Source organism: Ranitomeya imitator, chromosome 6 (genome assembly GCF_032444005.1).
Source record: "Ranitomeya imitator isolate aRanImi1 chromosome 6, aRanImi1.pri, whole genome shotgun sequence".
NCBI classification, from domain to species: Eukaryota; Metazoa; Chordata; class Amphibia; order Anura; family Dendrobatidae; genus Ranitomeya; species Ranitomeya imitator.
In genome coordinates, this window is record NC_091287.1 from 538,748,348 (window position 1) to 538,775,078 (window position 26,731).

The window sequence follows — 26,731 nt, forward strand, 5'->3', positions numbered from 1 at the left end:
AGTTCTAACTCCCATCCACGCTTCATCACAAATTTCCGTAACCTCTCTAACCTTATACCCATTCGCCCAGCCCCTGCTTCCCCAGTCCCACTAACAGGAGCTCTGTGGAACACTCGCTCTGTCTGCAACAAGCTCTCCTACATCCAGGATCTTTTTATTACTACCAAACTTTTCTTCCCCGCCATCACCGAAACCTGGCTCACCCCCCTCTGACACAGCCTCTCCTGCTGCACTTTCGTATGGTGGCTTCCACCTTTCTCACACACCCCGCCCCAGCAGCAAGCATGGTGGAGGAGTTGGTTTTATCCTGTCAGATAACTGCACCTTCACCCCAATCCCACTGCCACCCTCTGTTACCCTCCCCAACCTTTGAGGTGCACTCTACTCCCGATCCAACCTCCAACTGGCTGTCATTTACCGCCCCCCAGTGCTAGCTACCACCTTGTTTGACCACTTCACCTCCTGGCTACTTCATTTCCTTTCTGCGGACATCCCCACTATCATCATGGGCGACTTCAACATCTCCATTGACACTTCCCTCTCGGCTGCCACTAAACTTCTATCTCTCATTTCCTCCTTCGGCCTCACTCAATGGTCTTCTGCAGCCACTCACAAAGATGGTCACACATTGGACCTCATCATCTACTTACATTCTTTTCCCTCTCCGCTCCTTGTCTACAATCCCCACCCCACAAACTTGCACACCCTCACAGAAATCTTTAACACCTTGATCTACACTCACTCTCTGAATCCCTCCTCCCTCTCACAGACATAAGTTCCCTACACAATGCGGATGATGCTGCCGCTCTATATAACACCACAATAGCTGTAGTTTTGGAATCTCTTACCCCTCTCACACATACCAAAGCTCGCAAAATCAACAGACAGCCCTGGCACACCAGCCTGACCAAAGAACTTAGGCGTGGTTCCAGGGCTGCTGAGCGGAGATGGAAAAGATCCCACTCCAATGAGCACTTCATTGCATTCAAACAGTCCCTCACTAATTTCATGACCACACTCGCCACAGCTAAACAAACCTACTTCTCATCTCTCATATCCTCCCTGTCTCACAACCCTAAACAGTTATTCAACACCTTCAATTCTCTCCTCTGTCCCCCAGCATCTTCTCCCTCCCCACTTATCTCAGCTGAAGACTTTGCCTCATTTTTCAAGAAGATTGATAACATCAAAGACAGTTTTAGTCGACAACCTCAGAGCCCTTCCTCCCAACTGCCCAGCCCTCCACCTCGAAAAACCAACTTCTCCACCATTACAGAAGATTGACTCTCCACTCTACTCTCAAGATCGCATCTCACCACCTGCGCACTTGACCCAATCCCATCCCACTTCATCCCAAACCTTGCCACAGTCTTCATCCCAACCCTAACCCATCTCTTCAACCCATCACTAACAACTGTTGTTTTCCCCTGAAGCTTTAAACATGCCTCAATCAAACCTATCCTCAAAAAGCCCTCTCTTGACCCATCTTCTGTATCTAGCTATCGCCCTATATCACTTGTCCCCTATGCCTCAAAACTACTGGAACACATCCATTTTGAACTGTCTTCCCATCTCTCTTCCTGCTCCCTCTTCGACCGCTTACAATCTGGCTTTCAGTCACACCACTCCACTGAAACTGCCCTAACTAAGGTCACCAATGACCTATTGACCATCTATACACCGGACATTCAGCGTCTCCCACTCACACATCACCTCCTCACCTCGCCCCCTATCAGTCGGAGTCCCGCAAGGTTCAGTCCTTGGGCCCCTGCTCTTCTCCATTTACACCTTTGGCCTGGGACAGCTCATAGAATCTCACAGTTTTCAGTATCAACTCTATGCTGATGACACACAGATCTACATCTCTGGACCAGATATCACCTCCCTACTAACAAGAATCCCTCAATGTCTGTCCGCTATTTCATCCTTCTTCTCTGCTAGATTTCTAAAACTTAACATGGAAAAAACAGAATTCATCATCTTTCCCCCATCTCGCACGACCCCCCCAACAAACCTATCCATTACAGTAAACGGCTGCCCACTCTCCCCAGTCCCATAAGCTCGCTGCCTCGGGGTAATCCTTGACACTGATCTCTCCTTCAAACCACATATCCAAGCCCTTTCCACTTCCTGCCGCCTTCAACTCAAAAATATTTCACGGATCCGTACATTCCTAAACCAAGAATCTGCAAAAACCCTAGTCCATGCCCTCATCATCTCCCGCCTCGACTGCTGTAACCTCCTGCTCTGTGGCCTCCCCTCTAACACTCTCGCACCCCTCCAATCTATTCTTAACTCTGCTGCCCGACTAATCCAAATGTCCCCCCGTTATTCCCCGGCCTCTCCCCTCTGTTAATCCTTTCTCTGACTCCCCATTACCCAGAGACTCCAGTACAAAACCCTAACCATGACATACAAAGCCATCCACAACCTATCTCCTCCATACATCTGTGATATGGTCTCCCGGTACTTTACTGCACGCAACCTCTGATCCTCACAAGATCTCCTTCTCTACTCCCCTCTTATCTCCTCTTCCCACAATCGCATACAAGATTTCTCTCACGCATCACCCCTACTCTGGAACTCTCTACCACAACACATCAGACTCTCGCCTACCATCGAAACCTTCAAAAAGAACCTGAAGACCCACCTCTTCCGACAAGCCTACAACCTGCAGTAACCACCGATCGACCAAACCGCTGCATGACCAGCTCTACCCTCACCGACTGTGTCCTCACCCATCCCTTGTAGATTGTGAGCCCTCGCGGGCAGGGTCCTCTCTCCTACTGTACCAGTTATGACCTGTATTGTTTAAGATTATTGTACCTGTTTTTATTATGTATACCCCTCCTCACATGTAAAGCGCCATGGAATAAATAACGCTATAATAATAAATAATAATAATAATAATAAAGCTAATGAGACATATGGACAAGGGCTGATGAGACCATAGGGGGAAATGGGAATTCACTGAATAGCCCAACTGGGAGATCAGAGGAAGTGAGACCTTCCTGTGTCACGAGACGCCGTGTATGGAAACGATGAGGTCTTTCGGTTTCCAGCGCCGCAGTAATTTATTTTGCACTTTTCTAGCAAGAGCTAAAATTAGGAAAAAAGAAGACTCGGCTCACCGGAGCGTATGGTCTAATGATAGAACAGTCTAAGTATAGGCACAAGGCTTCTTTTTTTTGAGTAAACATAAACGACTGCCAATAAATGTATCACTGGTTGGGATCACTTTAAAATTGATCTTATGAGATACAAAAGTAACTCTAAATATTAACGAGGAGCCCGCAACTTTTCCGGGTCTGCAGGAGACCCCTGTGCCGAACTGCTAGACGAACGCCTGCTATGTGTAGCACTGGTAATTGGATGATCACAGCTTCTAGTCTCCCATGGAGACTATTGAAACATGTAAAGAGTAAAAAAAAAATAATTTAAATAATAATTTTTTTTTAAATATAAAAGTTCCAATCACCCCCCTTTTGTCCCATTCAAAATAAAACAATTAAGAAAAAATACAAATATTTGTCATCACTGTGTGCAATAAAGGCCAAACTGGCAAAATATAAAATTTATTAAGCCGATCGATAAACGTCGTAAAGAGTGAAAAAAAAAAAAAATTAGGTTTTTCAGTCACCAAAGTAACGTAAAAAGACAAGTATCTATCAAAGTCTATTATGAGCCCGAAACAGCATAAATTAAAACATTGGCTCGCCCCTCAAAAAATCTCGAGGTCTTGAAAAAGGGTGACACAACTAATTTTTCAATTTAATTTATTTATTTAGTTTTACAAGATCCTATATTTTTTAAGCCAATTGAAAAAACTATACATGTTCGGTATAGCCAAAATCGTACCGACCTGGAGAATCATATCTCCAGATGTTTTTTTTTTACTGCAAAACTAATGCTGTAAAAATGTCTCCAAAAAAATCAATGTGAGAATTGTTTTTTTTTTCACTATATCGCCACACTTGGAATTTTTTTTTTGCCATTTTCTCAAATGTTTTATGTTTTTGTAGTAAAATGAATGGTGCCATTCAAAACTGCAAAAATAAAAACACAAAAAAAAACAAGGCCGCATACATCTATGTCAGTACAAAAATATTTGAAAATTGACGGGAAAAATTGGAAATGCAAAAATGAAAAATAACATGATATCTTATGACTTGTTATTCTCATTAGTTAAGAGAATTCACTTTAAAAGTAGCGACCATTTCTAGGGTGACATAAAAGTCGTGAAAGCTGTGGTTACCAAACCCCCCCGAGTGACTATATGGTATGAATGAGAAATCTGCAGCGTGCTGGAAGATGGAGCTGCTGAGGAAATGGGGAGCTTAGGTTATAGACAATGGTCTGTCGGGTTGAAGGGATTGTCCTCTTAGGGCATCCAATAATTCTAAGACATGAATGATCAAATCCAGATCAGAGGTTTGGTATCATGAGCTGACTAGTTACATAGGAGGTTGGAATTTATCATTTGAATACTGATAACTTCAATTTCTTGGTAATTTTTCTTGACATTATCATTTATTTGTACCATAGATGTACCAATGTGTTTGTGCATGGACATGGTTAGCTATTGAAGAGATTAGCTGTTTATTTTATGGCGGTTCGTCTTCATGGTCTTCTCTATACCCGTCATATTGTCGGGGATTCACATAAGTGAAGTTAGGAAAACAATAGGTCAAAATCTAAAGGGGCTGACCACTACTGGACCGGTGAGCTCCAGGATGATCTTTCTTCCTCAGAACTGTCCCCACTGCCAGACTCTTGGCTTCAACATAACACGTGAGTACTAAAGCCAATCAGTGGTCCATTAATTTGGGGTTGGACAACCCATTAATACTGGTGGTTTGGGGAATATTGGTACATTTTGCTACGTTGCTTTATAGAGTTATTGATACGATATGTTATGGGCGAGTTGACTCGGTAATCTTCGGTTCCATGATGACTTAGCAAAGTGTAAGAGATTGTTACTGGTATCCCTGGTGGTATAGGTAAGCCAGATAGTTAATGGCATATATCCCAGGTGGTCTAGGGTCACCCGGTAGCCTGAAGTAGTTATTGGGTTAGCCTTGCTCCGTTCACATCCACATCAGGAGATAAGCAAGCACATGATGGTACATCCACTGATAACTGCCAGAGTGTGTGCATGGGACAGATGGAGGATCCCTGCAGACCATGTACACGTTCCAGTAGGTATCTGTAGACCTAATGTTGCCTGGCCTGCTTAGTTCCAGATGCAGCAGTGAGTTGAGCAGGACAAAACCTTAAATGCTCTCAGGCCACCATAGACCACGTGGGATGTTTCTTTCACTTCCTGAATGCAGCCAGATGGCCTCTACTTCTCCTCAGGGTCCTGTCACTTCCTCAGTTTCTGTCCCACAGTCCACCAGCATGCTCCTTGACAGTTCCCTAAACCCGTTCCTCATGTCAATCTCACGTTGGGTCTCCTTGCGCTCCCCAGAGATGATGGATGTTCCTGTGACCGCACATCACTTTTTGGACCACATTGTCCTCCCCAGTCTGATGCAGGATGCTAAGTAAATGCTCTGACTGCTCCCTCTTCTGCAGGATAGCATCTAGGAATACCATTACTGGTGTCACCATCCTACATAGGATGGAGACACCAAACAGTACCTGTCGCCAAGACATTACAGCGTTTTATGTCTTTAAGGCATGGGATCATTGCATATGAAATGACAAAACATTGCAACTTCTTAGGGGGTGAGTGTGCGTGCAGGTCACCCCTGTACACAGGCTGATCATACTTGGGTTCTCCTTCCTGTCCTACATACACGTCGGCGCTGGGTGGTGAATTTAGATTATTGTGCAGCTGTGACCATCATCTATCGACGGCAGCATCAGAAAACACAGTAGACATGATGTGCCAATATCGAGAAGTGAAAAATGAGTTGTTTCCTCACTTTACCGGTTGTCACTGAAAAGGTGGGGGATGAGTTGTACTTGTTTTTAAAGAATTATATAATTGCTCCAAAAAGCAAGACAGCAGGTTATGGAGCGAAACAAAAATGTATTTATTCCTCCTAATACAGAAAATCTTGTTCACCTTCTATGAATCCATCACTTTACGGTTGACCATATAGTGTTCAAAATAATCAAAATAATTTAGTGTGTTTCTACACGTATTGTGCAACCCCTGGGGTTCCTTAGGTTTTGGCATCAAATGAGGCATCTGGGGTTCAAGCCTGTTTTGTATCAATTCAAGCATCTCAAAAACCTTTCTCCTAGTCCAAAGAAAGTTTCCTCCTCTTCACCGTTTACAGTGATTAATTAGAGATTATTGACACTTCTGCACATTTCATATCTGAAACCTTTACACCATGTTATGTTTCTTTTTTAATATCGATATACAATACCGGAAGCTGCAAATGTGAAAATCTATTTTGTATAAAATTGTGGAGTGAATACGAGTTTGATAAGCCAAGAGGAAGCTTTGTAGAAGGGAATACGGGCAGAAGAAACGACCCATGAACCCTACAGCCAATTCTAAAATAATTTGAACAAAACAAATTAATATAAATGAAAACCTGGAGAAATGGACAGATTAAAATATTATATTTTAAAATAATGAATTTAAAAAAAAAACATTGTTTTTTATTTTTTTGCACTAAATTATTGACAGAAAGAAACAAAAATAGTAGACAAATCTAGTTTTTCTAGTGAGACACAACCATAAAATGAAGTACGTAACTACCACTGATAATCACAAATTTTTGCATTTTACAATTACTAAGATTTATTATTTATTGGGAAATTTAAAAAAGTAGAGCCCGATAGTCCAGTTGGTAGCCCAGATTTGCCCATTCATATTTTTCAACTGAAATAACTTGGCAAAAATTTTGAAATTCCATTTCTCTGAACAGGATTAACTAATTATAGCTATATTGTATCATGTTATATTTTTGAAATATATTGAAGATGTGTTTAAAATAATGCTATCACGCTGCAGCTATGCAGGATGGTGCAAGCTCCACTAGATGGCAATAGAGTGAAAGCAGGACAGCAATTCTGCCAGAACAGACCTGCAGCGAGGCTACCACCAGGTGGCAGCAGAGAAGTCAAACAAGCAAGGTCAAAGCCTAGAGAGTAACGCAGTGCAAAGGGAAAACACAAAATACAGTGTCAGAGGGAAGCCAGGGGGTCAATACCAGTCAGAAGCCGAAGTACCAGAAGCAAGAGATGAAGTCAAGTAAGAATCAAAGCTGAGACAAACACCGGGAAATCTAAATACAAAGGGAACACTAAATCAGGACAAGGAGAAAGGAGGGAACAGACACGAGCGTAGTAAGCTAAAGCAGCAGGACAAATCAGGGGAACACCAGAGTCAGATACTCACGCCGAAGGCAGAAAATATAACTGACAGTGCCTGCAGGATGCAGCGGAGATAAATAGCACACCTGAACCCAAAATGAGGCAGAGCAAAGTTAACCCCTGACATGACCAGACTGGGAAAGGGGTAGACAGGACTCAAAACCTGGCCTGGATTATGACAAATAACCTTTGGGATACATTCCCTCTAAACCAGACCAGGGCAAAGTGTGGTCCGCGGACCACATGCAGCCATTTGGGTGTTCCAGTGCGGCCCACGGACCGGGACAACCAAAGGTCTGGATACATCATTCTGCATGGGGGCTGTGTGTGGATATAATACTATGTAAGGGGGTTGTGTGGGAATATCATACTGTCTAGGGGGACTTTGTGGGAACATACTGTGTAGGGGGCTTTGTGGGGACATACTAGTTAGAGGAGATTTCTGGAGACATACTGCATATGAGGCCTGTGAGGGGATATCATACTATATGTGGGGCTCTGTGGGGACATCATACTGTTTGGGAAAATCATACTGTATAGAGGGGCTTTGTGGGGATATACTGTGTATGGGGCTAGTGAGGGGATATCATATTATTTGTGGGGGGCTCTGTGCGGACATCATACTGTTTGATAACAATGTATTGTGTATTGGGGTTTTGTGGTGACACTGTATATGGGAGCTTTGCGGGGACATTCTGTGAATGGGCCATTTGAGGGGATATCATACTATATATGGGGCTCTGTGGGGACATTGTGCTGTTTGGGAAAATCATACTGTATAGGGGGCTTTGTGGGGATATACTGTGTATGGGGCTAGTGAGGGGATATCATATTATTTGTGGGGGGCTCTGTGGGAACATCATATGGTTTGGGAACATCATACTGTGTATTGGGGCTTTGTGGGGACACACTATATAGGGGGGCTGTGTGGGGATATCATACTATATGGGGAGCTGTGTGGGGACATCATACTGCGTGTGGGGACTATAGGGGCATCATATTTGGTTGTGAGCTGTTATTCAAGGTACAAAGGCTGAATAGCAGGAGCAGAATAATTTGCTGCTTTATATAATTTTTCATGAAAAGTAGTAAATTAAATGGTTTATAAAAGCTGCTACAGGGAAGAACACTTAACATGTATTACCAGTAGCAGCGAGTCACCAGACTTAATTATGCTCAAGATTAAGTGATACAAATTGATCTAAAACAACAATAATAATGAGCAGAATAAATTTTTGATGATTGGATCAGTATCTCTTGTGGCCCCTTGGGAAATTAATTGCCCACCTTTTGCTATAGACCTTTTTGCATTTACACACAGTTGAAGGGGGGGAAAAGTTCTAAAATGTGAAAGTCAAAATTTCGTAAAAAAAAAAAAAAATATTGTACAAAAATTTGAAGTCGGCAATTACTATGCACCTCATTAGCTTCAGCATATAAACGGTATATTTGCCTGGGTTGGACTGTGAAAAATGATCACATAATGAGTTTTATTGTGATTTTGATCAAACCACCCATACCAATTAGTTATTTAATCATAAAGATTTTTAGAAGAATTTTTTTTATATTTCATTGATCTACCATATACTTAGATGGTTTATGAAATGAGACATATGTACATTTCTATGTGTGTGGGAGAACGGACGTATATTCTTTATTCTTATTTTTAACGTACCGTAATCTGAGCAATAGAACATTTTTTTTCTTTTTTAAGTCACCCATGTCTCTTTATTTCTCTTACATTCCTGCATCTTTAATAATTTAATATTTTAACCCTCAATTTACAATTTTTAGACAGTGTGAATTTATGATTTGTTACTATTTTCCTTTGCATATTAATATGTATCAGTAACAAAGCCGTGATATTTTAAATTTGATTTTCAATTTTGGAAAAATTATTTTTCTTTCTTAAAAGATTTTTGCAAATATAATAAACACCAAAATCTGAATATACAAAAGATAACAATCCATAATATAGGAAAAAAATAACACAAATTCATTAAGTTCAAAATATTATCCTCTTCTGTTGATCCAGAGGAAGGCAAAAATAAAACTTGCCAAGTAATTGTAGACTATTCTCAAATTAGGGGCTAAAAATTCCTGGATTGGTGGCCCATCTCAAGTGAATTATTAAAGGTTATCTTAAGAATTCACACAATTGAAAAAAAAAGATAAAAAAATTGATATATCCAAATTGATCGACATTTTTGGCCATTGCACACATTAAAAAAATTGAGAATATTTTTTGCAGTGTAGTTTACCTGTTTATGGTTTGCTTTCGAGATAGACACTTGTTATTTCCTTATGTTGAGTCACAAAATTATCCTGTTCTTTCAAACTATCAAAGAGATATTTAGTAATAGATGACCACCACATATGCAGAGTTGTAGTTGGAGCAGCGTTTTAATATTTAATTACCTCTATGATCAAAAATCATTACAAAACAAAAAGTTTTCAAGAGATGAACCCAAATAAAAAGTTAAAATTTATTGTAAATATTCCAAATAAAAGTTTTTCAAAAGATTATAAATGACTTACCTGCGAAAGTCCCATTGTCTTCGATATATGGACCTCTTCTGGGCTGATGTTGATCCGTTGGGTCGTAGTTAGAGGAATGGAAGAGAAACACCTTCAACTTCACTGTTATGAAAGTTACACACTCAAGCAGAACGTCAGTTGCAAAACAGGCCACAAACTTCCTCTGGAGGGGAACAAAGAAAGTTTCTAACACTGAGAAGTTCCTGTTTTACTAAGACTTTAATCGATTCTGCATAAAGAAAAATGGCTGCTTTTTCAGAACTTTATAACTTCTCCCTTATGTTTCACAATTTATTTCGAAATATTAAAGCACATTGCACAAACGTCCCGGCAATGTACGGCAGGTTCTCTGCAAATTTGCACCTTGCTTAGCAATATGGTATTTCCAAACTTGACTACTTTTCCTGTGTACCTCATGTCTTCAAAATAGACACGATTGAATAACTTTCTTGCCCACAATGATAACTGGCAATATAATTATCAATATAATAGGAACATTCCTATAGAAAAGGGGTTTTGAATCTGCAGTCTGATGGCCATACAAGGCCCCCAGGCCCTCAATGTCCTTCTTTGGGGCCCCTAGCCATCTCTTACTCCCTGTGATCAGTAACACTAACTGCGCACATTGTATGGTCATCTTGGCTCATTTTTTGCGGCATGCTAAATAGGGGAGAAGATTACCCTCTTGATCTACAATAGTAAAATTTCCAGAACAGAACCCCCACATATTACATAATGGTATATAGTATATACTGTGGATATATACCTTAGATCAGAATACCTCATCAAATTTTCTGCGACACTTGGCACTGGTACAATCATAAATTTTGGCATTTGGACCAAAAAAGGTTGTTCATCGCTCCACTACAGTTTAGGTTTTCAATCAATGTATGCACACCGGTACGAGCTGTACTCCTGTTGTATTGTTAAGCGATAATTATTAATAGTTTTGGAAAGTTGGAAGTCGAACAGTTGGACAAAATTGTAATTAGTAAGGAGACATTTTGAAGAACAACATATTATGCTACAACTATAATCTAGAGCAAGTGTGAATCCCGAGACCTCAGTCTCTGTGAACCCCGTGAATTAAGACTCCTTTCTGTTTGACACTATAGAGGGAAGGCGTAAAGTGGAGACGTACTGTAGATGCTCATGTGGTTGTCTCTCTTTAATTGTAGTTGGTAGGAGTTGGAAAACGTTCAAGTGTGTCTGTAATTGACTTTAAGGGGTTGCCCACTACTTGGACAACCCCTTTTAATACCTTTGTGCCCCCGATAGAAGAATAACACCTCACCTCTGGTGCTGGTGCCATTCCAGCAGTGTTGGCACTTGCTCTCCTTGGGCTCACGTGACATTGTTTTATCACACGATCCCTGCAGCGGATCAGATCTGGATTTGAGGTCTCCTCTTTTGGACAAATCAAACATCTGGAGGAAGTGAGAGCTGTGGCTGCCCTTTCATTTTCTCCGGATGTCAATCATGTTTGAAGAAGGGTAGAATGAAGCTAGTGATGTTTGGCCACAGAGATCATGTGACATAACAATGTCATGTGATGGTCAGGAAAGGCAGCGCTGACATTGCTGGATTGGCGCCGGCACTGGAGGTGAGTATTAGTGTTATTATTTCAATAGGGGAAAATATAGGATTGAGAAGGGGTTGTTCGAGTAATGGGCAACTCCTTTAATAAAAAATAGCCACATCACATGGGCTATTTACATTAACCCTAAAAGACATTGAGTGGAGTGGCATTGTACTCGCCCGACGGACACTATTATTCAAAATCAATGAGACTAATGGACACCTCCAAGTAAAGCACATAGACCAATTCAGCCAAATAAATCAATCTTAATCATCATTTCATTCTATCTCATTCCTAGGGGGGCTCAGCCTTTTCTCCAATGTTACCCGTAAGTGAGAGAAGAGCTCGACAACAAGTTCATTCATTGGCGGAGGAAGTTGGATGTCCACTAACAGAAAGTGAAGAAACCTTGACCTGTCTACGCAAAGTAGATGCCAACACCCTCAACACGGCACAAACCAAGGTTATCCAGATGTTTGCATTGATTAAACTATTTGCAGATAATATCAAATTAAAGGAGTTTCCAGGATTAAAGAAACATGGCTGCTTTCTATTAGTATCAGTGCATCAATTGTATGTGTTGTATCTGGTATTGCAACTCAGTTCCAGTGAAGTGAAAGGGAAACAGCTGCAATACCAAACATGACCTATGATTGCATGTGGTGTTTTTAAAGAAGCTATGGTTTTCTCTTTTTGGAAACTCCTTTAAGTTAGAAGCCTAAATCATGATTGATGTTCCCAAAGTTTCCGAGATGATCACCTCTCTTACACCCCCGATTTGTATCAACTTGAGTGATGTTGGATCTCCAATTGTTGGATCATCTTAAGTCATAGGTTTGCAAAAGCAATAATGAACAACGCATGTCAATGCACTGTCCATAGCCTATTTAATTCAGGCCAAGATACTCCATAAAAATTGAGGTTAAAAGAGTATAACAAAAGAGGACAATTTGCAGACTTGTGTTTCCAGGTCAAGTTATTCATTTTGGGTGGAAAATGTTCTTCAACTTGTTTTATCCCATATCAATAGAAAAGTTGAATGACTAACGTTTTAAAAAGTTGATAAGTTTGGATCATCGGTTGAGCAATGATGAGAGTTTTGTGTAATTTTCTGTGTAAGATACACTTGACCTAATTTAAGAGTATTAACAAGTCACGTAGTTTAAGGAATTCGCAACATTGACCAGACCAACTTTACATAATTAGTCTAGTTGAGAAACTTTGCATTGAGGAAAAGCTTGAAGAAGTTTCTTACATTGTATGAACTGAATCTGACCCTATGGTAAAGAATTACCCCCCATAGATATTGTACGTATACTCTTTTACTCGTGACATTAAACTCTATTTCCAGGATCACAAAAACAATCAATAGGCTCCTTGAAACAGCTGATCGGCAAGTTACCAAGAGTCGTAGCCCATTTTTCTGATATTGATGTTCTATCCTGAAGGACCCCATTCACATTAGACTGACATTGGCTGAACCCTTTGACATGGTCAACTTGACTCAGATGATGCCAGGGAGATAAGGATCCGGAGATTCTGATTTAGGACTTCCGATCCTTTTTGTCCACTGTGAGATAAGCCACCATAGGTATTTGGCAGCAGTCTTCTCATGGAGACCACATGAGCACTGCTGTTTATGAAGGAGTTGAGATATTTCTAGTCCAAACAATCATATTTATATTTTGTTCGACACCTATCTGTTGTGTTTTGGGGACTTAATGATAGACAATCAATATATTTAACCCTTTAAATTAGGATGAGAGAAACACAACTACTTTATTTTGCCTCGTTTTAAAACTTTTTTTTTTTAGTTTTTATAGTGTATCAAACTGTACTTTCCATGGCAAGGAAAATATTGGATCCCCTGATGGAAAAAGCTTAAGGCAAATGAGGACAAAGCCTTGTCTACAATAATTATAAGGTGCCATTAGTGGGACCACCCACTGGTCTGGAGAACAAGTAACATAGTAACATAGTAACATAGTTAGTAAGGCCGAAAAAAGACATTTGTCCATCCAGTTCAGCCTATATTCCATCATAATAAATCCCCAGATCTACGTCCTTCTACAGAACCTAATTGTATGATACAATATTGTTCTGCTCCAGGAAGACATCCAGGCCTCTCTTGAACCCCTCGACTGAGTTCGCCATCACCACCTCCTCAGGCAAGCAATTCCAGATTCTCACTGCCCTAACAGTAAAGAATCCTCTTCTATGTTGGTGGAAAAACCTTCTCTCCTCCAGACGCAAAGAATGCCCCCTTGTGCCCGTCACCTTCCTTGGTATAAACAGATCCTCAGCGAGATATTTGTATTGTCCCCTTATATACTTATACATGGTTATTAGATCGCCCCTCAGTCGTCTTTTTTCTAGACTAAATAATCCTAATTTCGCTAATCTATCTGGGTATTGTAGTTCTCCCATCCCCTTTATTAATTTTGTTGCCCTCCTTTGTACTCTCTCTAGTTCCATTATATCCTTCCTGAGCACCGGTGCCCAAAACTGGACACAGTACTCCATGTGCGGTCTAACTAGGGATTTGTACAGAGGCAGTATAATGCTCTCATCATGTGCATCCAGACCTCTTTTAATGCACCCCATGATCCTGTTTGCCTTGGCAGCTGCTGCCTGGCACTGGCTGCTCCAGGTAAGTTTATCATTAACTAGGATCCCCAAGTCCTTCTCCCTGTCAGATTTACCCAGTGGTTTCCCGTTCAGTGTGTAATGGTGATATTGATTCCCTCTTCCCATGTGTATAACCTTACATTTATCATTGTTAAACCTCATCTGCCACCTTTCAGCCCAAGTTTCCAACTTATCCAGATCCATCTGTAGCAGAATACTATCTTCTCTTGTATTAACTGCTTTACATAGTTTTGTATCATCTGCAAATATCGATATTTTACTGTGTAAACCTTCTACCAGATCATTAATGAATATGTTGAAGAGAACAGGTCCCAATACTGACCCCTGCGGTACCCCACTGGTCACAGCGACCCAGTTAGAGACTATACCATTTATAACCACCCTCTGCTTTCTATCACTAAGCCAGTTACTAACCCATTTACACACAATTTCCCCCAGACCAAGCATTCTCATTTTGTGTACCAACCTCTTGTGCGGCACGGTATCAAACGCTTTGGAAAAATCGAGATATACCACGTCTAATGACTCACCGTGGTCCAGCCTATAGCTTACCTCTTCATAAAAACTGATTAGATTGGTTTGACAGGAGCGATTTCTCATAAACCCATGCTGATATGGAGTTAAACAGTTATTCTCATTGAGATAATCCAGAATAACATCCCTCAGAAACCCTTCAAATATTTTACCAACAATAGAGGTTAGACTTACTGGCCTATAATTTCCAGGTTCACTTTTAGAGCCCTTTTTGAATATTGGCACCACATTTGCTATGCGCCAATCCTGCGGAACAGACCCTGTCGCTATAGAGTCACTAAAAATAAGAAATAATGGTTTATCTATTACATTACTTAGTTCTCTTAGTACTCGTGGGTGTATGCCATCCGGACCCGGAGATTTATCTATTTTAATCTTATTTAGCCGGTTTCGCACTTCTTCTTGGGTTAGATTGGTGACCCTTAATATAGGGTTTTCATTGTTTCTTGGGATTTCACCTAGCATTTCATTTTCCACCGTGAATACCGTGGAGAAGAAGGTGTTTAATATGTTAGCTTTTTCCTCGTCATCTACAACCATTCTTTCCTCACTATTTTTTAAGGGGCCTACATTTTCAGTTTTTATTCTTTTACTATTGATATAGTTGAAGAACAGTTTGGGATTAGTTTTACTCTCCTTAGCAATGTGCTTCTCTGTTTCCTTTTTGGCAGCTTTAATTAGTTTTTTAGATAAAGTATTTTTCTCCCTATAGTTTTTTAGAGCTTCAATGGTGCCATCCTGCTTTAGTAGTGCAAATGCTTTCTTTTTACTGTTAATTGCCTGTCTTACTTCTTTGTTTAGCCACATTGGGTTTTTCCTATTTCTAGTCCTTTTATTCCCACAAGGTATAAACCGCTTACACTGCCTATTTAGGATGTTCTTAAACATTTCCCATTTATTATCTGTATTCTTATTTCTGAGGATATTGTCCCAGTCTACCAGATTAAGGGCATCTCTAAGCTGGTCAAACTTTGCCTTCCTAAAGTTCAGTGTTTTTGTGACTCCCTGACAAGTCCCCCTAGTGAAAGACAGGTGAAACTGCACAATATTGTGGTCGCTATTTCCTAGATGCCCGACCACCTGCAGATTTGTTATTCTGTCAGGTCTATTAGATAGTATTAGGTCTAAAAGTGCTGCTCCTCTGGTTGGATTCTGCACCAATTGTGAAAGATAATTTTTCTTGGTTATTAGCAGAAACCTGTTGCCTTTATGGGTTTCACAGGTTTCTGTTTCCCAGTTAATATCCGGGTAGTTAAAGTCCCCCATAACCAGGACCTCATTATGGGTTGCAGCTTCATCTATCTGCTTTAGAAGTAGACTTTCCATGGTTTCTGTTATATTTGGGGGTTTGTAACAGACCCCAATGAGAATTTTGTTACCATTTTTCCCTCCATGAATTTCGACCCATATGGACTCGACATCCTCATTTCCTTCGCTAATATCCTCCCTTAAAGTGGACTTTAGACAAGACTTTACATAGAGACAAACCCCTCCTCCTCTCCGATTTTTACGATCCTTTCTAAACAGACTGTAACCCTGTAAGTTAACTGCCCAGTCATAGCTTTCATCTAACCATGTCTCTGTTATTCCCACTATGTCAAAGTTACCTGTAGATATTTCTGCTTCTAGTTCTTCCATCTTGTTTGTCAGGCTTCTGGCGTTTGCAAGCATGCAGTTTAGAGGATTTTGTTTTGTTCCAATCTCCTCGCTGTGGATTGTTTTAGAAATGTTCTTACCTCCCTTCTGAGTATGTTTTCCTGGATCTTCTTTGTTCAAGTCTAATGTTTTTCTTCCCGTCCACTCTTCTTCTAGTTTAACGCCCTCCTGATGAGTGTAGCGAGTCTTCTGGCGATTTTGTAGATTTTGTATTTTGTTATTTTGTCACCCTTGTTTGAATGAAGTTGTGGTTTTCGTCAGTCCAATAGACAACAAACGGATTCCAGCTCCACTCGAGCGGGGAGATGTAGGAGTCCTGTTCTCATTGTCAGTGGATTTCCCAGAGGTGGGACCCCCAGTGGTCACACAAACACTCGATAAATGTTGGTCAAAGCCAACTTCTTTAAGGTGTAATTTGCAGAACATGGTATTCATTGTATACCCCAAAACTGGGAGAACGTCATAAAGTACATAGGATCCTGATTTTTGTATCCTATAAATGTGGAGTACAACTTACGGTAGGTATTGAGATTAAAGAATTTATTTGAATTTGTCATGTTTTGCTCATGTAGCTGAGAACAGCACTCCTTCATTCGCAGCATATGAAAATGTGGTCTTCAAGCAAAAACCTCAGGATTGGATAGTCATTAATATTCTCACATGAACTGTGATAAGAATTCTACAATTTTTGGTTTATGGACCTTTAGGTTCAGACATGGTCTACAAGCATCATAAATCGTTGCTTACATCTTCTTACGTCTTCTATTATATTGATAGATTCTTGCTGTACAAGGACCATTTCAGACATGGGGACCAGTGATGGATGGAGTTTACCTTCAGAATACACTTTCAGACTTATTGCAGCAGAAGACCACCCAAAATATAGACCTTCTTATTGGAAGTTCTGAGCATGATGGTTTGGTCAGCAGATCAATGGCAATTAAGGTAAGACATCCAGAAGATATCATGAAATGTTTTACTGTAAAATTGACTATTTCTGCACTAATTTGGAATGGGAACTCCATAGAAACATTCTATATCACTGGTAAGTTTGGTCTAAACGTTAAGCAATAAAGATTAGCAGTGGTGGACCCAACTTGCAGAATTGGCCTTCTTTCACTTTTCTTTAAAAGAGAATTGGCAATTAACGTATTTTTCAGATTATAAGTCACACTTTGGGGGGAAAACGGGGGTGCGCTTTATAATGCGGATATACCTTACCGGCCGCAGTGGAGCAGGGTCCCAGGGTCACGGCTGGAGGTGGAAAGAGTGGAGCGTTGCTGCAGGCCGCAGGCTGGAATGAGAGGGTGTTCAGATTTGCGCTGCTGCGGGTGTTTGGTGATGCGGGGGTTCTGCCAACATTTTGTGAAAGCCCAGAGCCCCCACACTTATGGTACATGGTTTACTTTGCGGTGGACTCAGGGAAAATGGCTGCCGGGGGCGGCGCATGTGCAGATGGAGATCTCGGCACCAAGATGTCGGAAGATGAGATCTCAGCGTGGATCTGTTGCACCGTATATTTTTACATGCTATACTGATAGCTTTATCTGGTGAGTATAATCCAACTATATTATCTCACTTTGCATCAGATGAGACCCTATTTTGCGCTGATCTCTCCAGCAGTATTTCGTTGGATCTCCATATTGATTGGCACTCATCATTTCAGCTTGGATCTGTTCCAGTGGTTGTGATCACTGGGTTTGCGGCCTTGTTTTTATTTCACTTTTGTGTACATTGTTATGTTCTTCCGTTATTTTTTACTCATTTTCTGTTAATCAAATTATTGAATTTGTATTGCTTTACATTTTGGACTTTATGGTCAGTTTTCTTTTTCATTTCTTCTCTGACTTTCCACATGTGACTACCTATGTCCGGCTTTCTGGTTGCAGGGCTATTACTAGCATAGTACATTTTGGACTTTATGGTCATTTTTTCTTTTCATTTCTCCTCCTAGGTTTCTTCCCCCACTGTCCACATGTGACTACCTATGTCCAGCTTTCTGGTTGCAGGGGTATTACTAGCACCTTATCACAATATTGGCAATTTAAGTTTATTGATACCCTTCCACTGTTAGCATTTCCTTTGTTTTTTTTTTGTATTATACAGATCTTGAAGCAGCAAAACAGCCCCAGAGCATCACATTAAAACCACAATATATTACTGTTGGTATGATGTTTCTTTTCTGAAATGCTGTTTTACTTCTATGCAAGATGTAATGGGACATACACCGTCCAAAAGGTTCAACTTTTCTCTCGTAAGTCCACAGAGTATTCTCCTAAAAGTCTTGGGGACCATCAAGATGTTTTTGGTAAAACTGAGATGAGCCTTTATGTTCTTTTTGCTCAGCAGTGGTTTTCGACTTGTAACTCTGCCATGCCGGCCATTTTTGCCCAGTCTCATTCTTATAGTGGGGTCATGAACACTGACTTTAACTGAGGCAAGTGAAGCCTGCAGTTCTTTGAATGTTTTTATGCGGTCTTTTGTGACCTCTTGGATGAGTTGTTGCTGTGCTCTTGGGGTAATTTTGGTCGGCTGCCCGCTCCTGGGAAGGTTCACCACATTTCGGGATTTTTGCCGTTTGTGGATAATGGCTCTCACTATGGTTCGCTGGAGTTCCAAAGCTTTGGAAATGGGTTTATGACCTTTTCCAGACTGACAGATCTTAATTACTTTCTTTCCAATTTGTTCCAGAATCTTTTGGTCAACTTCACTTTGTCAGGCAGGTCCTATTTAAGTGATTTCTTGAATGAGAACAGATGGGGCAGTAATCAGGCCTGTGTGTGGCTAGGGAGCGTGAACACAGCTTCCCAAAGATGTGATAAACCACATTTAATTTATGTTTTAAGGTGGGGGGGCAATCACTTTTTCACAATCACAATCATCAGATTATAAAGATTTACAAATTATTATAAGGAGTCATTATAATTTTACGAAGAATATTAAGAGAATTATTTCCCCATTAAATCATTTTCCATATGACTCTTTTAGAAGAAGATATTTTATCCTGAATCCACAATTTTTTTTATACAGTTGCATCTACTTCTCATTCGTTGACAGCAAACAGATCTTATGAAAATGATGAGGAATTGAAAAAAAAAAAATACGTAGAATGTTCCAGTTATATCTTAATTTTTCCTACTGTTATTTTTATGTTTTAATGTAATAATAATAATAAGAAGAAGCTCCAGTCTTTTGAGACTTGTAGTTTGTCAGTAAGTATTGCCAGCTCCCTTGCAGCCCTCACTTCCTGTTCCTCATCATTTCCTACGAATGGTATAAATACATTGGGCGAAAATAGATGCTCCAAACCTCAGGCGTGCATATGTCCTCTGCTGATAACACACCACTTATGGTTGTTATTACAGTTATAAGGTTTAGGAGCTTTCGTAATAATTCATAGGAATTCAAACAGTTATGTGGAATAAATGTTTGATCAAAAGTTTATAAACTCTAGGCATCATGCATGAATATGTAAGGTGCACGAGCAAGGTAGTCGTGGGCGAGCTGCTGCTTCTGCGTGCTCTGGCACCCTACAGGAAAATCGTGTCACATTCCTAGTGTGCTATTAGGTGTGGGGTGCATCACACTCACTTGTGAGCCATAGGCCTCCGCTGACTCCATGCTTCCATCTTCAGAAACCACCGCACACAATCCAGGGGACACCAAGTGCTTTCCAACAGACAAACTTTTACTGAACAGTTCACATTCATAACAGTGGAGCATGTGGGATAGGGCACAACAGGCTTCAGTCTTTCCCTCAGGTACTGAACATAACTTCAGCCTTAACATTTGATCCCGATAGAGAATCCCTTTAGATATAGTTTTCCCTACATCTAGGGAACCCTTTTCACCGATGGCAGTGCACCCGGATTCTATCATTCCCCGCCCCTGAGGATCTATGTCCATCTTCCCCTGACCTCGACAAATGTATCCTCATGGACGAGTTGTATGGTAATCCACTGCCCCGAGTGATAGGCCCATGTTGGCCATTAAAATAACAAAAGACTGACTGGCACATCCAAGCTAGTGTGAATAGGTGCATACTAGGAGCAGTTCATATCTGCCCATCAACCAACGTCAAGGTGGTCTCAAAACTGATGAGTTCCTACATATCTAATATGAATACCTCTCGTAGGCTGAAGTCTGAATTCCTAGGTCAATGTGGACACTTCTCTCAGTAAAGCCTGCATTTATCGTTAGTTGGGATCCTGCTGTAAGTAAAACCACCACATGTTGAAGGGCGGAGTGGTCGGTCAGAGAGCTAACATAAAAATAACAAAAGACTGACTGGCACATCCAGGCTAGTGTGAACAGGTGCATACTAGGAACAGCCACCCCCATATATAATATACAAAAAAGTAGCACTCTGTCATGCTAAAGCATGTCAATGTGAAATATATGAAATATGAATATCAATACTGCTTCTGAATACTAGGAAAAAAGAGACGCTTAGCACATAATTTGACCAATTCATGCCTGCCCATCAACCAACGTCAAGGTGGTCTCAAAACTGATGGATCCCTACATATCTAATATGAATACCTCTCTTATGTCCCCATGTTGGCCATAGCACCCAACAGCACTTGAACTCTACCAAGGACTTGCTTATACCTTCTACTACTCCTAACCACCGAGGAAGTACCTCTCCTTTTATTCACCTCCCATCTGCGGACCTGTACCCAACATTAACTATTCCTTATCTATTTTGTATCTTCTATCATATATTACTAACAATCCTTGCTTATCTTTATACACAATCGTGGAAGTTTGGCATTTGCCCCTCTATTCTACACATTACCATAGCATACATTGCATAAAATGCATAACACTGTTCACACTACACTTAAGCATACGGCGGGTGTCTTCAGGGTAAAATCAGGGAGAGAATGTCCACAACCTCACAAATACATGAATTTGACAACGTATGCCACTATATACAAGAATATAACTACTGTAATACTGCTTCAATGTACAAGAATATAACTACAATAATACTGCCCTTGTGTACAAGAATATAACTACTATAATACTACCCCTATGTACAAGAATATAACTACTATAATACTGCCCCGATGTACAAGAATATAACTACTATAATACTGCCCCAATGTACAAGAATATAACTACTATAATACTGCTTCTATGTGCAAGAATATAACTACTATAATACTGCCCCTATGTACAAGAATATAACCATTAAATTACTGCCCCCTTTGTACAATAATATAACTATTATAATACTGCCCCTATGTACAAGAATATAACCACTAAAATACTGCCCCCTTTGTACAAGATTATAGCTACTATAAAAGTTGCTCCTATGTAAAAGAATATAACAACTATAATACTTCTCCTATGTACAAAAATATAACTACTATAATACTGCTCCTATGTACAAGAATATAACTATAATACTGCTCCCAATGTACAAGAATATAACTACTTTAATACTGCCCCTAACTACAAGAATATAACTACTATAATACTGCTTCTATGTACAAGAATATAACTGCTATAATACTGCCCCTACGTACAAGAATATAAGTACTATAATACTGCCCCTATGTACAAGAATATAAATACTGTAATACTGCCCCTATGTACAAGAATATAACTACTATAATACTGCTTCTATGTACAAGAATATAAGTACTATAATACTGCCCCTATGTACAAGAATATAACTACTATAATACTGCTTCTATGTACAAGAATATAACTGCTATAATACTGCCCCTATGTACAAGAATATAAGTACTATAATAATGCCCCTATGTACAAGAATATAAATACTATAATACTGCCCCTATGTACAAGAATGTAACTACTATAATACTGCTCATATGTACAAAAATATAACTACTATATCACTGCCCCATGTGCAAGAATATAACTACTATAATACTGCCCCTATGTACAAGAATATAACTGCTATAATACTGCCCCTATGTATAAGAATATAGCTACTATAATACTGCTCCTATGTACAAGAATATAACTACTATAATACTGCTCCTATGTACAAGAATATAACTGCTATAATACTGCCCCTATGTATAAGAATAAAACTACTATAGTACTGCTCTCTATTCACAAAAATATAACTACTATAATACTACTCCTATGTACAAGAATATAACTACTATAATACTGCCCTTATGTACAAAATTATAACTGCTATAACACTGCCCCCTATGTACAAGAATATAACTAGATAAACATACCAGAACCAATAGTATGAAAATACCATATTCATAGGAGATAATCTTAAGGAGCAATATGAAAATCATAAAAGAAAAAAGAGCCTAAAACTCCGAAATGTAACCATGTTGTACTAAATAAGTGCTATTTGCCATAGAAGTAATTTAGAAAAATGTATAAACAACTTTATTAATATTCAAATACACAAACAGGCAAACAATGAGTGCGAATAATTAAATCGAAATCACTAGACAGGTCAAACAGATGATGATGCACACAGGCAGTGACCAGCTATCCGTAAAAAACAGGATGCTCAACAAGTTTCAAAGGTATATATATATCTATCTTAATAGTAAAATACAATAACATATGTATGAGTAACCTGAATATAAATATATATAAAAAATGGGCAAGATCCACAGAATATAAAACGGCTACCTCCCTAGTGGGTGTAAAATATAGTAAGTTCATCAGACCAGTGACAAAAAGATATGTATATATATATATATGCATACACCCATAAAGGGAGGGGCCAAGTCAAAGGCATGTGCAATGAAAGTACATCTTACCCGTGGGATACCGCCGGTCACAACATAGATACCCCAACGTGCGTTTCGCTGCTGCTTCTTCGGGGGGCCCCTATTTATAAGAATAAAACTACTATAACACTGCTCTCTATTTACAAGAATATAACTGCTATAATACTACTCCTATGTACAAGAATATAACTACTATAATACTGCCCCTATGTACAAGAATATAGCTACTATAATACTGCCCATCTGTATAAGAATAAAGCTACTATAATACTGCCCCTATATACAAGAATATAAGTACTATAATACTGCCCCTATGTACAATAATATAACTACTATAATACTGCCCCTATGTACAAGAATATAGCTACTATAATACTGCCCATATGTATAAGAATAAAACTACTATTACACTGCTCTCTATATACAAGAATATAAGTACTATAATACTGCCCCTATGTACAATAATATAACTACTATAATACTGCCCCTATGTACAAGAATATAGCTACTATAATACTGCCCATATGTATAAGAATAAAACTACTATTACACTGCTCTCTATATACAAGAATATAACTACTATAATACTGCCCCTTATGTACAAGAATATAACTACTATAATACTGCTCCTATGTACAAGAATATAACTACTATAATACTGCCCCTTATGTACAAGAATATAACTACTATAATACTGCTCCTATGTACAAGAATATAACTACTATAATACTGCCCTCATGTACAAGAATATAACTACTATAATACTGCCCCTTATGTACAAGAATATAACTACTATAATACTGCTCCTATGTACAAGAATATAACCACTATAACACTGCCCCTTATGTACAAGAATATAACTACTATAATACTGCCCCTATGTGCAAGAAGATAACTATTATAATACTGCCTCCTATGTACAAGAATATTACTAACATAATACTGCCCCTTAGGTACCAGAATATAACTACTATAATACTGCCCCTATGTACAAGAATATAACTACTATAATACTGCTCCCTATGTACAAGAATATAACTACTATAATACTGCTCCTATGTACAAGAATATAACTACTATAATACTGCTCCTATGTATAATTCTGCCCCTATTATTATACTGCTTTCTGTGCCCAAAAATGTATCTGCTATAATACTGTCCTTATGTTAAAAAAATATTGTTCTTCTACCTTTTCAACTACCTGGAAGCTTATTCTGAAAAGTCTCCTGAAATGACAGGTACACTAAGTGCCGTGACCCCCTTCTAGCACTTTTGCTACCATGCAATGCACACTATGTAACTGTTTATCCCGATGCATCTTTGAAGCTTCACATTCTGTTAATGGACCAGAACCTCTACACTTTCTGCTCCATTGTTATATGAAGATGTGCTGAGACAGAGTTCCCTGAGCCGGAGCTGCTGTGCTTTATGTTTTGGAACTTGTGTTTGAACTTTCATTATTTCTTTTGCTGTAAAATATCTTTATAAAATGTCTTTTCTTCTATCAGAGGTTTGAAGAAGCTGAAGGAAGAGGTGAGAGTAAGATGGCCTTTTACCAAGCCCTCCAGAATTCCTTAGGGGGAGAGGACTTGAACCCGCAGGTCCAGGGGGCAGCAGTGTGGTATTACTCTCTTCAGCATTCCTCCGATGACTATGCTGTCTTTTCCAGAGCCTTGGAGAACGCTACACGGTCAGTCATATCTGCAGTGTTTTGTGGCCCGAATGACATCATACATCACATTTGGTTAAAACAAGTTATCACCGATCCATGGGCTCCACAGGATAGGTGATGACTTATTGATCGTTTGGGTCCGACCATTGGAAACCGCACCGATTGGAAGAATTGGGAAGTTTTATCCCTGAAAGGGCACTTCATTCACCATTTTAAAATGGAGTGGCAGGTGGGATGTCTGATCGCAGCTCCATTCATTCTCTTTGGGGCCTCCAGAAAAAAAAGGAGCAATGCTCGCGGGAATAAATAGATCAGTGGTCGAGTCTTACATGATGCTCCAGACTAATGGAGATAAAAGCTCCACATTCTGCCGATCGGTGCCCGTCCCAGCAGTTGGACTCCCACCAATCAATACGTCATCACTTATTCTGTGCTGAGGTGATTACTTGTTTTCACCAGAGAACCCTTGTAAGGGCATCTTGCTCTAAGTATTTATTCAATAACTAGATGGTGGCCCGATTCTAACACATCGGGTATTCTAGAATCTGTATTTAGTTTATTTATGAAGATTTAAGAATAATGCAATGAATACACAGGATTCGGCCGGCCGGGCGTTACCAATCAGCGAAGCGTGGTTAAAATCACGTGCCAATTCGCGGCCGGACGGCGCCTGTCGCTGATTGATTGGTTGCGCCCAGCGCAACCAATCAGTAAAGCCAGGGCCGGCTTCAGGTTTTTGAGGGCCCTCCCCTTTAACACCTACCACGATTCATGATACACAGCTACAACAGAGAAATATAGCACAGCCACATAGCATATAACACAGCCACGTAGTATATTGCACAGCCCACGTAGTATATAACACTGCCAATGTATTATATAGCACAGCCACGTAGCATATAACACAGCCCACGTAGCATATAACACAGCCCACGTAGCATATAACAGCCCACGTAGCATATTACACAGCCCGCGTAGTATATAGCACAGCCACATAGTATATAGCACAGCCACACAGTATATAACACAGCCACGTAGTATAATGCACAGCCACATAATATATGACACAGCCAAGTAGTATGTAACACAGGAACGTAGTATATAGCACAGCCACGTAGTATATTGCACAGCCACGTAGTATATAGCACAGCTCACGTAGTATATAACACAGCCCATGTAGTATATAACACAGCCCATGTAGTATATAACACAGCCCATGTAGTATATAGCACAGCCCATGCAGTATATAACACAGCCACGTAGTATATAGCACAGCCACGTAATATATTGCACAGCCACGTAGCATATAACACAGCCCACGTAGCATATAACACAGCCCACGTAGCATATAACACAGCCCACGTAGCATATTACACAGCCCACGTAGTATAAAGCACAGCCCACGTAGTATATAACACAGCCCACGTAGTATATAGCACAGCCACATAGAATATGACACAGCCACATAGTATATAGCACAGCCCACATAGTATATAGCACATCCCACACAGCCACGTAGAATGTAGCTCAGCCACGTAATATGTTGCACAGCCATGTAGTATATAACACAGCCGATATAGCATATAACACAGCCCACGTAGCATATAACAGTCCACGTAGCATATTACACAGCCCACATAGTATAAAGCACAGCCCACGTAGTATATAACACAGCCCACGTAGTATATAACACAGCCCACGTAGTATATAGCACAGCCACGTAGTATATATCACAGCCACATCGTATATAGCACAGCCCACATAGTATATAGCACATTCCACGCAGCCACGTAGAATATAGCTCAGCCACGTAATATGTTGCACAGCCATGTAGTATATAACACAGCCCATGCAGCATATAACACAGCCCATGTAGCATATAAGACAGCCCACGTAGCATATAACAGCCCACGTAGCATATTACACAGCCCACGTAGTATATAGCACAGCCACGTAGTATATAGCACAGCCACATAGTATATAACACAGCCACGTAGTATATAACACAGCCACGTAGTATATAAC

General features: G+C 39.9%; 2 protein-coding genes across 2 annotated transcripts in view; one reads left to right on the plus strand and one right to left on the minus strand.

Moving 5' to 3' along the window:
* The window catches only part of SLA (Src like adaptor), a 28,160-nt gene extending 18,096 nt beyond the window's left edge, over positions 1-10,064 (minus strand). The window contains exon 1 of the mRNA XM_069731937.1: positions 9,877-10,064. The gene's annotated coding sequence lies outside the window, so the exon portion shown is untranslated. The remainder of the gene's footprint in view (positions 1-9,876) is intronic.
* Positions 1-26,731, plus strand: part of TG (thyroglobulin) — a 213,180-nt gene that overhangs the window by 161,103 nt on the left and 25,346 nt on the right. The window contains exons 42-44 of the mRNA XM_069732367.1: positions 11,754-11,918; positions 17,072-17,239; positions 24,543-24,724. Coding sequence (XP_069588468.1) covers positions 11,754-11,918; positions 17,072-17,239; positions 24,543-24,724 — 515 coding nt within the window. The remainder of the gene's footprint in view (positions 1-11,753; positions 11,919-17,071; positions 17,240-24,542; positions 24,725-26,731) is intronic.